General features: G+C 40.7%; 1 protein-coding gene across 1 annotated transcript in view; it reads right to left on the minus strand.

Moving 5' to 3' along the window:
* Positions 1-15425, minus strand: part of tes (testis derived transcript (3 LIM domains)) — a 57629-nt gene that overhangs the window by 8542 nt on the left and 33662 nt on the right. Inside the window, exon 4 of the mRNA XM_060839355.1 lies at positions 15081-15404. Within this exon, the coding sequence (XP_060695338.1) occupies positions 15081-15404 (324 nt within the window). The remainder of the gene's footprint in view (positions 1-15080; positions 15405-15425) is intronic.

Raw genomic sequence — 15425 nt, forward strand, 5'->3', positions numbered from 1 at the left:
GTTATGAGAACAGGTCAGTTTGCTAATTTTGGAAGGTTCTCGCTAGCATGCTAATACCAAATTTGATTTCCCATAGTGAAGGGCTAAATTGCAAAGAAAATAATGGAAACAATGTAGTCCACCCAAATCCCAAGGTAACCAGTTCCTGTTTAAAGAAATAATCGGTTTCCAAAGACTGGAGAAAATCACATAAAACTAGCAACTTTTAAAAGCAATGCTTTCAAAACTAACTGAAGAATTCTCCATCTAAATGCTTTTCTTTCTAAGTAGTTAGCTTCTAACATCTGGTCAGATTTGCCATTTGTGTTGTTTAGATGTAGATGATGCTGTATACATGCCAAAGTACTGGATTTATTTTCAGCTGTTAAAAAAAATACAGCTAAAATAATAAAGGGCGTGGGCAGAAGAGTATTCTGGGTTGTTCAGTTTTCTACTTCCACTCACTGGGACTGCCTTTTCTGAACGAAAGCGAAGTGCCCCCTCTGCTGACGATCCGTTGTAACTACTAGTAATTACTTGAAGTTTGTTCAATGTTCTTATATTCAGGATGATAGTTTGCAATGATTGAGGACGGTGTTAGTTTGGCACTAGGTGAATATTTCCACTTCACATCATTCCGTAATAAAAAAAGAAAAGGCTTATTTTGTTCTGAAAATACATTTTTTTTTACACAGCTTTCTTTTTGAGCAGAGAAGAAACACTAAAACATTATGGGCTGAATCATTGATACTTGACTAAGTTCAAGTGCAGGGACTTTTTTTTTCTGGAGGGATTCTCACCTCGAGGCCGAGCAGAGTCAAGATGAGTGGTGGGATGCCTGATTAGGTGGACAGCATCCTGAGCATCTAGACGACGGTGTCCAAGACACTGGTTCTGTATTGGAGGCTGCCCTAAACTTTATTGTGCTGAGACCCTCTCAGCAAAGACTACCCTACCTGACATAACTGAGGTGGCTAAAACCATATTAAGTTTCCTGGCTTTGCATCTGTAAACACAGAAACATAGAAGATAGGTGCAGGAGTAGGCCATTCAGCCCCTCGAGGATGCCACACCATTCAACATAATCTTGGCTGATCATCCAGCTGAATACCCACATCCTACCATCCAGCTACATCCCTTGATCTATTTAGCCACAAGAGCCTCATCTACCTTCTTCTTGAAAACACAATGTTTTAGCCTCAAACCACTTTCTGTGGCCGTGAATTCAACAAGGAGAAAGTGAGGTCTGCAGATGCTGGGGATCAGAGCTGAAAATGTGTTGCTGGAAAAGCGCAGCAGGTCAGTCAGCATCCAAGGAACAGGAGATTCGACGTTTCAGGCATAAGCCCTTCTTCAGGAATGAGGAAAGTGTGTCCAGCAGGCTAAGATAAAAGGTAGGGAGGAGGGACTTGGGGGAAGGGCATTGGAGATGTGATAGGTGGAAGGAGGTCAAGGTGAGGGTGATAGGCCGGAGTGGGGTGGGGGCAGAGAGGTCAGGAAGAAGATTGCAGGTTAGGAGGGCGGTGCTGAGTTCGAGGGTTGGGACTGAGACAAGGTGGGGGAGGGGAAATGAGGAAACTGGAGAAATCTGAGTTCATCCCTTGTGGTTGGAGGGTTCCCAGGCGGAAGATGAGGCGCTCTTCCTCCAACCGTCGTGTTGTTAGGGTCTGGCGACGGAGGAGTCCAAGGACCTGCATGTCCTTGGTGGAGTGGGAGGGGGAGTTAAAGTGTTGAGCCACGGGGTGGTTGGGTTGGTTGGTCCGGGTGTCCCAGAGGTGTTCTCTGAAGCGTTCTGCAAGTAGGCGGCCTGTCTCCCCAATATAGAGGAGGCCACATCGGGTGCAGCGGATGTAATAGATGATGTGTGTGGAGGTGCAGGTGAATTTGTGGCAGGTATGGAAGGATCCCTTGGGGCCTTGGAAAGAAGTAAGGGAGGAGGTTGGGCGCAAGTTTTGCATTTCTTGCGGTTGCAGGGGAAGGTGCCGGGAGTGGAGGTTGGGTTGGTGGGGGGTGTGGACCTGACAAGGGAGTCATGGAGGGAGTGGTCTTTTCGGAACGCTGATAGGGGAGGGGAGGGAAATATATCCCTGGTGATGAGGTCCGTTTGGAGGTGGTGGAAATGACGGCAGATGGTATGCTGTATACGGAGTTTGGTGGGGTGGTAGGTGAGAACCAGTGGGGTTCTGTCCTGGTGGCGGTTGGAGGGGCGGGGCTCAAGGGCAGAGGAGCGGGAAGTGGAGGAGATGCGGTGGAGGGCATCGTCGATCACATCTGGGGGGAAACTGCAGTCCTTGAAGGAGGCCATCTGGGCTGCACGGTATTGGAACTGGTCCTCCTGGGAGCAGATGCAGCGGAGACGAAGGAATTGGGAATATGGGATGGCGTTTTTACAGGGGGTAGGGTGGGAGGAGGTGTAGTCTAGGTAGCTGTGGGAGTCAGTCGGTTTATAGTAAATGTCCGTGTTGATTCGGTCGCCCGAGATGGAAATGGAAAGGTCTAGGAAGGGGAAGGAGGAGTCTGAGATGGTCCAGGTGAATTTGAGGTCAGGGTGGAAGGTGTTTGGTAAAGTGGATGAATTCAACAAGCACACTACTTTTTGGGTGAAGAAATTTCTCCTAATCTCAGTCCTAAAAGGTTTACTAATTATCTTTAAGCTATGACCCTGCCATCAGAAACATCCCTCCTGTCTGTGTCTTATAGGTTTCTATGAGGTTCCACCCCTGTCTCTCCCCAGTCTTTTAAACTCCAGTGAGTACAATGCTAACTGACTCACTCTCTCCTCATATATCAGTCTTGCTATGAATTTCCACAGCTGATAAAAGGTTTCTGAAAAAAGTGGAAGTTCATAAGTAGTTACAGTAGTAATTTTAGAAGTTCTCCATTCTCTGAGCAATGGGGCCTTTTTGATAGCCTATTTAAAGACATCTGTGAATCCTATCCAGATAAAACACACACTGGAAGAAAACGACAATGGAGGAGGAAAAATCCTTCATTGTGTGAATGACAACCACCATAGAAAGTTCTATGGGATCCACAACTCATCAATCTAGTCTACTCTTTAATACAGAACACAAACTTTGACATGATGGTCTTTTAAAGCTACCTACCCTGATCAAACATACTGGGAGAAGAGGAGTGAAAGAGAGCGAAAATGTACAGTGGATTCAGAACAAGGGAAAAGTTTGGCAATCTAATTGTTTTACATAGGTTTATTCTAGCGATTCAAATAATTAATATAAATTAAATAAGCTGTTCATCCATTTTTGTTTAAATTCATCATCTAATTTGAATGAGCATTCCCTGACCCTAAAGTAAGTGTTTGTAAATAGTGATACAATAGGATACAATAATGAGGTTAGAGCATCCTGGCTGTGTGATGCAGGAGATACACTTCAATGTTGTGCCAGTTTATTTTTCCAGCTTTAATTCTCATATGCTTTAAATTCTATTTAGGAATATTAGTAACATGTATCTATGACACATCTCCCAATGAATGTAATGGTAATATCACCTGTATCCAGGTGAAGAAAATTGCTATAACTATTTTGAGAGCTTATGATCTTCATTGAGTTTATGCGTCTTCAAATCTCCATTCCATACATCCTAGGCTTGGTTTAGTTCCTAACTACTTGTTCTGGCAAGTCACATAATTTAGATATTAATGTGTCAGTTCTGTAGCAATAGGACTTGAATCAGGATGTCTCATCAAGTCCCACACCAGAGTGATCTATGCCAGCATTTCAGTGCTAATTGTATTCTGGTGCCACATTTATTTGGTAACTTCTCCAGAATACAAAGACTCTTCTGTCCTTTCAGATGGATGTAAAGATCCAATGGTACAATTTGAAGAGAAGTAGTGAAGTTCCGAGTGTTCAGTCGAATATCAGAATAGCACATTATCAGATGATTCGATTATTTAGTTAATTGCTTATTGGAGGACTTTGCTGTGCACAAATTGGCTGCAGTGATTTTGATGAAGGGCTCTGGCCCGAAACGTCGAATTTCTTGTTCCTTGGATGCTGCCTAACTTGCTGTGCTTTAACCAGCAACACATTTTCAGCTGCAGTGATTTTAGATCAGATTTTGGCTACTTGTAATGTTAAAAAATTAAATGGACTCTCTCTCTGACATTAATGTAATGTTAAAGGGTTAAACTGCACTGTTTTGGTGTGGGGACAAAAGCCATTAAAGAATACAGATGACTATCCATTGTAATTTACACTTCATTTAGACAGTATTGTCAATTTAAACTATCAATTCAACCTCTTCCATTCAGAAATGCTTTTTGGCCAGAGGTATGTTGCACCTGTATTGTCTTAGGAAAGCACGGAGTCAGGAAATCATCTGCATAATGATTCCCCAGGATTATGGCATTAGCATTATCGCGGAAGAGGATCTCATCCTGCCATTGTACCTGAGGTAACACACGACTGTGAGTAACTGGGGGCTGTCTCGAGAGGCAGGTGACTGTGGGTGAGTGGCCTGAGCATTGCCTTTGACCTGCATAAAGGGGATGTGTTTCCTTTTGTTCAGTGCCTCACTTTGACTCAACCTTGCATGGCTGCAAGGGGGGGTCAAAGGGGATCACCTAACTTGTACAAGCTTTAATAAACTTCAACTATTTCCTTTGTTCGGAGAGAGCTTTTGCCACGACACGGTGGCACAGTGGTTAGCACTGCTGCCTCACAGCGCGTGAGACCCGGGTTCATTTCCCGACTCAGGCGACTGACTGTGTGGAGTTTGCACGTTCTCCCCGTGTCTGCGTGGGTTTCCTCCGGGTGCTCCGGTTTCCTCCCACAGTTCAAAGATGTGCGGGTCAGGTGAATTGGCCATGCTAAATTGCCCGTAGTGTTAGGTAAGGGGTAAATGTAGGGGTATGGGTGGGTTGCGCTTCGGCGGGTCGGTGTGGACTTGTTGGGCCGAAGGGCCTGTTTCCACACTGTAAGTAATCTAATCTAAAAACCATAAGCTCTGCTAGGTGTGTGTTAAAGGTTCCTCCAGAAAGCCTGTACTGTACTGTGTTTACTAAATTTGGTTGATTGTTCACAGAAGTTGGTGTGTTGCAGTTGCATCAAGTGTGTAAGACCCTCAGGAGTAAAATAACAACATACTGAGGCGGGGATAACGCAAGTTGGAAAATTTCTTGACTTGGCAAACCTGTTTGTGACTTGAAGGGCTCCAATATACCACACTTTTGTCCTAGAAGCAGATCCTAGGTGACCAAGAGCGAGTGTTGAAGTGGACTGCTTTGAAGGCCAGCCTCACTTCTGTCGGACCTGGACCCAATTGTTCCATCAATTGCTAGACCCTCCTCCCACTCACACACCCTCTCCTCCCCATATATCCAACCAAAGCTCCCCCAACTTCATATTCTAATACCACACCCATAGCCACCTATCCAGCATCAACCTTAGCAGACATGCAGAAGTGAGAAAATACATTTCTGACAACAAAAAAGGTCTCACACACAGATATGACTGTTAAACAAACTCATTCACGATACACATTCAAAACTTGTAAGTCTTCATGAGTGGCTAAACTTTGAAAAAAGTGTTTATTCAAAAAAAAATCCTTTAAGTGCCTCGTTAAAGTACAAATCAAATAGTGAATTGATAACTCTGAGATAATTGTACTGCTTGAAATTCATTTAAGCTTTCATAATGATATAATAATATTTGTGAGATATCACTGACTGAAAATGCATGAAGATTTGGTAATGTTTTTCCTTTCCTAAACCACACCAATGGCCCATCAACAAAATATCCAAGCAAAGTTTTTTCTTTAAAAAGAATAACTCATTGACAGTCTCAAGTCTGTGATTTTCATGTTTAAGACTGGGAAATTTTAAAATAAACTTCAGACAGTGACACTTACTTTATCCATCTCTCTAAGAGAGAGAGTGTCCACGCCTCCAGTTTAAATCCATGATTCTCACACTGTGGGTTAAGGCCTTCAGACCAGCCAAAAGGGCATCTGTTCGAGCTCCGGACAAAATAGACGTCTTGAGCTTGGAGTTCCTTCCTCTGTTGGTTACACCCTAACCACTTCCCTATCAGCAACAACTGAATGTGTCAGAAAGTTAAGTGGGACACCTGGACACTTTCTGTGTCGTGGAGTCTTCCGGACTGCTGGCTTGCACAGTATAAAAGTGATTAAATTTAAAAATCACACACCATCAGGTTATAGTCCAACAGGTTTATGTGGAAGCACTGGCTTTTGGTGCGCTGTTCCTTCATCAGGTGGCTGTGACGAAGGAGTGGCGTTCTGAAAGCAAGTGCTTCCAAATAAACCTGTTGTTCTACAACTTGGTGTCATGTGATTTTTGAATTTGTCCACCCCAGTCCAACACTGGCACCTCCAAATTGTAAAAGTGAGCCCATTGTTGAAGCAGTGTGCGACACCTGTGCAGGCTCTCTATGACAGTACATAGAGTTACACAACAAACTCCTGTAAAAACTGCTGATTCAAGTTTTCTGTCATTCAATTCATCTGTAAATATTTTCTCAAAATTTTGAACAGATTAACACAAAATTCAGTTTTTGGTTGTATTGGTTTTCCCTGCATCATACTTTCTAGACTTAGCTGACAATATTACACAATCATGACACAAATGGTATTTCAGGCCCTGCTAAAAATGGGCATGTTGAGAGCAGTTTACGTATCTGGCAATGCTCTTGGAAGCTTTAATAGCTCAAAAATGCTTCATGGGATTCAAATCAAATACAGAATGTCTTAGGAATTCTGATGTGTGTATATGATTATACATGAATCAATTTTTAAAAAACTTGAATTCCAAATTAAAATCTTGGCTCTTTTTTAAACCGCCAACATAACTTAGCACCCTTTGTCTCCAGTTAACTACAGAATCAATAATTAAGTGTTACATTTTACCTCATTAGTTGCTGGATTCTAGTTACTTTAAGTCTCTAAATCAGGTTCAACTTTTTAAAACAGGGAGTGTCCATGTCAGTCCTGCAGGTCCAGTGTAATCCATATGGGATTAGTGCTTGGTCACTTGGGAAGCGGCACAGAGGTCAGTCAGGCTGTCCTTCCCAAGTTGGCCCAGGAGGTGGTGGTGCAACCATGGATAGTCTTGAAGGTCTGCTCACCGAAAGCCAAGAGGAGTTATCAAGAGCCGTTGCTGTGGCAGGGAAGTTAGTGAGGTCAATGTGAAATTCCTCCAAGTGCAGGAACTATAGTCTGTACACTTGTTGTGTTGAGAGAACCATATCAAAATTCAGCAGACATCATCATACAAGGCAGCCCAATTCTTCCACCAGGGCCGTTCTTGAGCAGATGTTAGGCCTGGTAAATTTGAGTTTCCAGTGCTTGGATCAATCTGCAAGTTTGGTGCAGATAGAGCACATTCTATAATCCTTGGATGGTGTGTGCCTGTCCAACTGGGATAGGCAGAGAGGGATGAGATGGATATTGAAGAGCTGGGAGACTAGCAGCACAACTCCAAGGAGGAAGATGAGGACTTTGAGGGGGTAGAACATAATCTTTCGTAAGATGATATTATGGTGGGTGCAACTTTGGGTCCAATAAGCCAGACAGGCCTGAACTAACACCATGATTGTTCATCAACTAAATTTATGATTGCTTGAAAGGAAAGTAGTCCTTATTTGTTCCCAGATGCAGCATTTTTTGATTGTTTATCTTTGCTTTTCCTGTTGTCCAATACAAGTTAACATTTTCAATTGTTTGAAGGCTTTCCAACATGCGATAATCCCACATTAACCGATGAGAAGACATTAGGCTACATTGCTGCTAGGGAAAGAATAGCATTCCCTTAAATATAATTCCAACAAGGAATGGCACTAAGGAAGGGTGGTATGATTCTTGTAACTTCAGATACAATGACAGTCGCTCAGACAGGTAATGTTGCAAAAAGTAATGCATCTATAAATGTATTTCCGTTTCACGATGAAGTATCACCCATGCCACCTCCAAGCCCTCAGAAGCCTGTCTTCTCATTTCCCTCACACTATTTGTACTGCTTGTGACTGCCAGTGACTGAATTGGTGCACAGCTGACCTTTCAACATGGCACCAACTGCACGAATCCCAGAAGGTCACAGCAGTGCTTACGCCACTAGTGTGCCCACAGCAGTGCAAGCATGGCATAGAGAGGCCTGGTGCATACACAAGACCATAAGCATTAGGAACAGGAGTAGGCCATTCGGCCCCTTGCACCTGCTCAGCCATAGGATCTGACACTCCTCTTATCCACTTTGTTGTCCTTTGCCCATAACACTCGATTCCCCTACTGATAGACAGACAGATCATTTATCTAACTCAGCCTTAAATAAACACAAGGACTCTGTCCCCTTAGCTCTCTTTGGCAAGGAGTTCCAAAGACTCACAACCTTCTGACAGATCAGAGTTATCCTTCTTATTCCTTTGAATCTCATAGTACATTTAGCAGAGAATTGCAGCAAAAACTCACTTAAAGCTCAAGGGAAGAAACAGTCAAAAAAACTCTCAGCACTTGATAATTAGCTGCTTTTTGGTAAAATCCAGCCCAATGTTTCTTGCATGATATCTGAAAGATAACCCCCCAAGAAGATTATCAATCAGAAAAAATAAAATAAATTTCAAGGACATGGAGCCACTTCTGTCTCCCTCCCACCAAGGTGTAATCTAGTGAAAATAACATTGATAGCTCCTTCAAGTTTTATATAACAAATGTTTGGAAACTAAGTGATTTAAGCAACACTTGGAAAATAACATTCATCAGCAATTTCATTGAGTTGTGTGTTTCTTTCTTCAATGTAATAAAATCAATTACCAAGTATGTGAGTTCTAACTTGTCAAATTAATAATTTTTAAGATATGTTCATCAGCTTGGTTAACCTGCTGATCAGTTTAAAAAGAAATAGCTAGCTATAAATTTATTGTCTTATCCCAGAACTTTTTTTTTTAGCTCAATAACTCATCAAATAAAGTCCCATTATCGCACTAAGAAAGAAAGACAGCAAATTGGTTTTTAAAAAAAACTCTCAGAACTGTGGATGCTAGAAATCTAAAATAAAAACAGAAATTGATGGATAAGGTCAGCAGGTCTGACACCATTTGTGGAGAGAGAAACAACAAATATTTGGGTCCAGTCTGAAGAAGAGTCTCTGGGCCTGAAAAGTTGACACAGATCTTTCGTTCAATTTGAAGTCAAGTTTGAGAGAGATTGAAAATTAGCAGTCGGTTCTGTATCAGAGGCCTTATATTATCTTGCAAAATGAAAACTCTTTGCCTTGTAAGGAAAATAATATATAATGGTATAATTTCACTTGGGTAGCATATTTCATTACTAACATCAAAAAATGCCACATAATAGCAGTTCTTGAACTACGTTCCCCTGATGAATCAAATACAAAAACAGTATGACATGAATACATTTCTCCCCCATTGTATTTTCCTATCGAATATTTTGTTTGACAAGTTAAAAATCTCTTTTGGATAAATATCACAACTTAATTTAGTCTGCAAATGTCCATTTTGTCTTCTGGCACCTTTTAAAGTGAAACTCCTTGAATTGTCCAGTCTAATTTTGCTTTTTGTTTACTTTTTGAATCTGGAAATGGTACCATACAGAAGGAAAAAATGCCATTTGCAATTCCACACCAAATTTCTTTCCACTTCCACCATCAAAACAGATGATCAATTTTGCTATCTCATTGCCATTTATTAAAAATGGTAATCTCATTCAACTATCAGTGGTTATACTTCACAACAATTCATTGTGAGAAAAACATTTTGGACTGTATCTATAACACATTGTGGTGCACTATAGAGATAATGGTTTTTCCATTTCTGCAAAAGAATTTCTTTTTGCCATTTTCAGCCAAAAAGTGTTTAAGGCAGTTTCTTTGGCTCAAAAATTAGTCTGGGTCATTTCAGCAACAGTGACTTCTAGCTCCACACAAGAGTTTTATTTTTATTACACTTCATGAGGAATGTTCAAGAATCTTGACTGTTTAAGCTCAATACTAAATATTTCATTGCCAAATTTTTAAAAAACGTCATGCACCTTAGTTACCCACAGAAGGAAGCTAACACTGTTTTCTAAGCATCTGCCCAGACAATCGAATAAGACCAGCCCTCAATTCTAGCATTAGAAACTACGCTTACAAAGAGTAGGTGCGAGCCCATTCCTGAAATGAGACATCCACTTTTGCCTTTTCCAGAAGGTTGCAAAATTGGTTTGGATTTTCGTTTTCAACAGAGTTGGGACATTTCCCAATCCCACAACACAGACCTGAGGAACATAATACCTCAGAATATCAGATTTTCATACCAGGGTGGTGTGGCTCCGTGAGGTGGAAGGCTTACTACAGTGCACAGGCATTGTGTATAAGTTTGATATTTTAAAACTCAAATTTTCTGCCATCCCTTACCTCCTTCACTCCCCACCCCCAATATCTCAATGCCAACTGATATCTCTTTATACACTCTATGCCAAACCATACCTCTTTTCTCATTGAGAGTCTCTACGACAATATAATGTCAACACATAACTCGTGCACTCATCCACAACCTGTTTCCCTTCTGCCACAGTCAGACCTCAGGTCCCATGCAGAGCGGATGCAAAATAAACTTCTATGAAGTATATTATTAAGTGTCTGCTGTCGACTTTACAAAGTTAAAAAAGTCATAAAAGTCAATTTATAATCCTTTACTACATACAACAACAAACAGTGGAATTCATCGTCTCACTTCAAAGAGTCTAAAACCACTTGTAGCTGTCAATTAAAGTGAGAAATCGCAGGGATACAAATCCTGCAGCACTAATCCAGCAATAGAAATGCTCAGGCTTATGCCAACAGAGTGAAATGGCAAGACATCTTATTAAAAAATCATAATGGGCATTTAAAAACAAAATGCACTTAGAAGGGCAGACTTGACGGCTTCATTTGGCAGTTACTTTTGACCAGTAAAGAGGTCAGCATTTGAGACATGAATCACATGAATATCACGCATTTTCTTTTAATTGCCAAAGCCTTGAAGATTTTTCAGCAGCTGTTCCTGAAGCAAACTTCAACCCCTTTGTCAAAATTACATTTTGCTCCAAATGGCTGAATAAACCACATTCCAGCTCAAGACCTCATTTTGGATGCTCTTTTTTGGCTAGAACGTATATGCAGAAGAGTGCCATTTTAATGTGGAAAATTTGTCACTGCTGAAGCAGTATTGGAGGAAAGGATCAGTCACTGACACTGCAAACAATACAGTGAACAATAAACAAGAATTTCTCTATTAAGCTGGGAGATGGTTTTCCATTCTCCTCTTATTAATGGAGAAACATTACTGCTATTCCCAAATATGAAGCATTTCACTCGACCACATAAAACATTTGCCTATTCAGTTATTAAATCAGCCCTTGGATTTGCATCAGAACAAATTAAATGGGACAGCTATTCACAGTCCTGATATAATGTTAAATAGAAATTAGAATGCAGAGTTGTGGGTATAGTAAATTCACAAAATTGCTCAAAACAATTTTTTTTGAATTCTAGTAAAAATGAATTAGCAGTGCAGGTCTCGTTCTAACATTCAATCCAATTTTTTGTTAGAAAAATGAAAAAAAAAGCAGTGGAATTATTCATTTATCTACAGTATATAAATGGAATGTTCATGCTCCCGAATCAACTCTGGTTGCTTTGTATCCAATTTACAACTATAAAAGGAGACGTAACCAAAGGTAATTTACTGGTTCAATGCTCCTTCCACAGCAGCAACTTCAAACAAAAATTCCTAAGGAAAGAATTTGAAAATGACCTTATGCTTTCCATTACAAAAGCTTTTAATTTCAGTTAGAACATAGAAATCTGTGAGATTAGAGATTAACGCCTAGAGATTGGGCTGCATTGCAGGCTTCCTGAGCTGCCTAGCACATCCCCAGAATTGGGGTAGGAAGCATACACACACAATCCTGATTGAAGGTTGCTGCTTCACAAATTAATCAAGGTGTTATAGAGGTGGCATTTCTCCAAACCAGTGTCAGGCAACAGGCATATTGCAAAAAATGAATAAGAGGTCTAAAAGTTGATTGATATCTTTTCCAAGATAGGTTTGCCTGGTAGCCTGTGTGTATTAACAGTCTGACATGTTAGTATGTGAACCAGTGTGCTCTGAAGTTTATAGCTTTGACAACAGACGTTAAACACCACTGCACTACAAGAAAGGAAGGGAAAGGTAGCTGACACCATCAGTCTGTGCTCAGAGAAACCAGGTTTATGGATTACTGTCAACAAGGAAGGCAAGCAACTCACATGAATGCATATTAACTCCATTTTGCCAGATCACCATTGATCATTGACCAAGCCCAAAGTAGCCTCCATGGTATTGGTTTTACTATAGTGACCTGATGCTATATTAGCATTTGTCTGTGGGCTTGGAGGCTGCCCTTTCTCCATTGCAATTCATATTTGAAACCTGGACCCTCACCATACTTTTCCTGGTTACAATCCCTAAATTCCTTCAGCAACTCCCACCCACCTCACCTGTGATTCCAACCCTCCAATACCTACAACCCTCTCCCTTTCCAAGCTTGCCCTCCTCTTGTTTACTTGATTGGCATAACCCACATCATGAACTGAACGTTACAGAGTGTTATTCAACTCCCTTAATTTCTTCCTGCAACTTCAAGCCAGTGTTATCAGCACTAAAAATAAAACATCTAAAAACAGGGTTTTTTGGTTACAAAGATTTAAATTTTATAAAGTAGTAGGACTGTTTAGGTTCTCTGTTAATAGCTATACACACCAACACATTATATTTATGTACAACTAAGATCTCATCATACTTGCAGGTGTTAAGATGAAGGTCACATTCCTGGTTCACCTTTGGTCATGTTAAACTTGTAATTCTCATGTTTTCTTTTTAAAAAGAAGAATAGTATATCCAAAAGATAACATGGGATGTAATTTCAGAAAAGCATGGAATCCCTGTAGTCTGGAAAAGGCCATTCAGCCCATCGAGGCCACCCCATCCCCAATCCCTTCCCTGTATCCCTGCATTTCCCAGGGCTAACCCAACTAGCCAACACATCCCGGGACACTCTGGGCAATTTAGCGTGGCCAATCCATCTAACCCACACATCTTTGGACTGTGGGAGGAATCCAGAGCACCCAGAGGAAAGCCAGGCAAAGACAGAAAAAAATGTGCAAATTCCACACAGTCTCCTGAGGGCAGAATCGGGCACCTTCCACTGTGAAGCAGCAATGCTAACCATGGAGCCACCTTTTCACGTAGATGAAAAAGTAAAGAGAGATATTTTAGTGACTATCTGGCAGAGTCCTGTATAGATTCATGGAGTGTCATACCTTCACAGAGGCAAGCAGACTTCAAATAGAAGGATTAAAAAGGAAGAGATAATGAGAGGCTGACTACTCAACTCTTTCTTCGTAGCAGCAATCCCTACAGGGATAGTTTTGCTCTTCCAGGGATGTACAAAAAATGAATTTCAACCCTGGCCTGTGTATGTTGGTGGCCTGACATATTAGTAAGTGGATTAATGTATTTTGAAGGTCATAACTTTAAGAACACCCATTAAACAGCATTGCACTGCATGTAAGGAAATGTTGCCAACCAGCCACTGTTGAAATAAACCAGGACAAATGGGATTTCAATCAACTTGCATAGCTGAGAATCTCAGAATGTCAACATGAATGCTACCAGGCACATGCAATATTACTGGCAGTTACAACTGAGAGACTGATTTGTATATCCTGCTTCAAACATTTTTTTAGACTCACTTCTTATTCCTAATCCCTATATATGCATATTTTGTTCTTATTTCTTCTCACATTTAGTAAGTAACACATTTCCTCTTTTGTTAACTCAAGAAAGCCCAATTAAAATGATGCCTTTTAAAACCTAGGTTGTTTTCATCTGTGAGGAAGATATTCAAGCAGAAGGGCACTTTTATGTAAAATTAAACATGGTGTGACAAACCCAGGGGGCAGGTGATCAAGCAGTTCATCCATCCTCACCCAGGAGGTGTGTATGTGCAAGAGAGAGAGAGGCAGAGAGAGACAGAGAGAGACAGGGAGGAATGAAGGAAGGAAAATGGAGCACGAGAGAGCAAGAAAAGATAAAGAAAATGAAAATAGAGAGGTTGAGTCAGAGAACATGAAACAAACAGCAGCTGCGTGTCATTTGTCCAGTGAATGTTTTCTAGAGCCCTCACTGTTTAAGAAGTAAAATATCTCAATTGCAATGTAGTTAGAATCAGCTTGTTTATTTATTTCACTTAGTGCAGAGGAGAGAGCAAGAGAAAGCGAATTGAATAGGAGGTTGTACTTATGTAGTGCCTTATCTCTCTCTCTCTTTTTCTTTCTCTCTCACACATACCCACACCACATAAAAGCAAGTAAAAGTTGATAAGTGACTACATTACATTTGTTAACCTTTCAGCTAGGACATGACCTACAGACAGCTGGCCATCAGCCTCATCTCCAAGTAAGTGAACTCAAGATTTGATTTTATTTTCCAATGCCTCCCTGAGGCAAGATTACTGCCCTATGGTGAAACATAATCACTTGATCATGCAACTAAATAAAAAGGGTTAATCAAGGTATTTTAAAGATATTTGCACTTACAGGGACAGTCAAAGTATAGTTTTGTCTTAGAACCCAAGCATGAAACTCAAACATGCATTAATGAGGCAGTGCTGGAAGAAAAACAAGTTGTCAAAAGAAATCAAGTCTTACCATCATCCTCTGACACAATTTACCTACAGCCTTAAAATGTGAAAACACACTATTTGCAAACCTACACATGGAAAATAGGAGGGCAGATCATTTTGTAATTGATAAAACAGGAGTCATTTAAAATCATAGTATTCCAAGTGTAAATGTAAATATTTTCAAAATACTTCAGGTTATTAAAACAGTTGAATTTTAATACCACATCCATTGAGAAGACTTATATCATTGCAGTGAAAAGAAAATAGTCTAGACTCATTATTTACGGACAGATGCTAGAATTTCCATTCAGAATAGTTTGTTTAGAACTCTGCAGTTTAAAAATATTGAGCCAGTCTGAAAAGGTAATGTCTATAAACTTTAAGCTCCACCTTATCGATATAATTTTGATACTTACATATTTTGTCGCTGGTTGTCCAGCCACTGAACCTACAGCAACTGTGGTACTTCTTTCACCAGCATCAGTTTTGCCTTGTTCTTTAGACTGTGCTTCCATTTCATCTGGGAGTTTGATGTCACCCACACCAAGAGCTTCATTCTTGTATTTCTTCACAAACTGCTCCATCTGTTTCACCTCATTAGTAGACAACTCATGGCACTTTGAAGGATCTTGATCATGTGCAGGCAACTGCTTAGCCAACTGCTTCTTTCGATACTGAGCTCCCTCTGAGCCAGCAACCGGCTGCTTCTCCTTTGGTAGCAGTTCCATGTATCGCACAGCCTTCAAAAGGAAAGAATTAGT

This window comes from Hemiscyllium ocellatum, chromosome 19, assembly GCF_020745735.1.
Source record: "Hemiscyllium ocellatum isolate sHemOce1 chromosome 19, sHemOce1.pat.X.cur, whole genome shotgun sequence".
NCBI classification, from domain to species: domain Eukaryota; kingdom Metazoa; phylum Chordata; class Chondrichthyes; order Orectolobiformes; family Hemiscylliidae; genus Hemiscyllium; species Hemiscyllium ocellatum.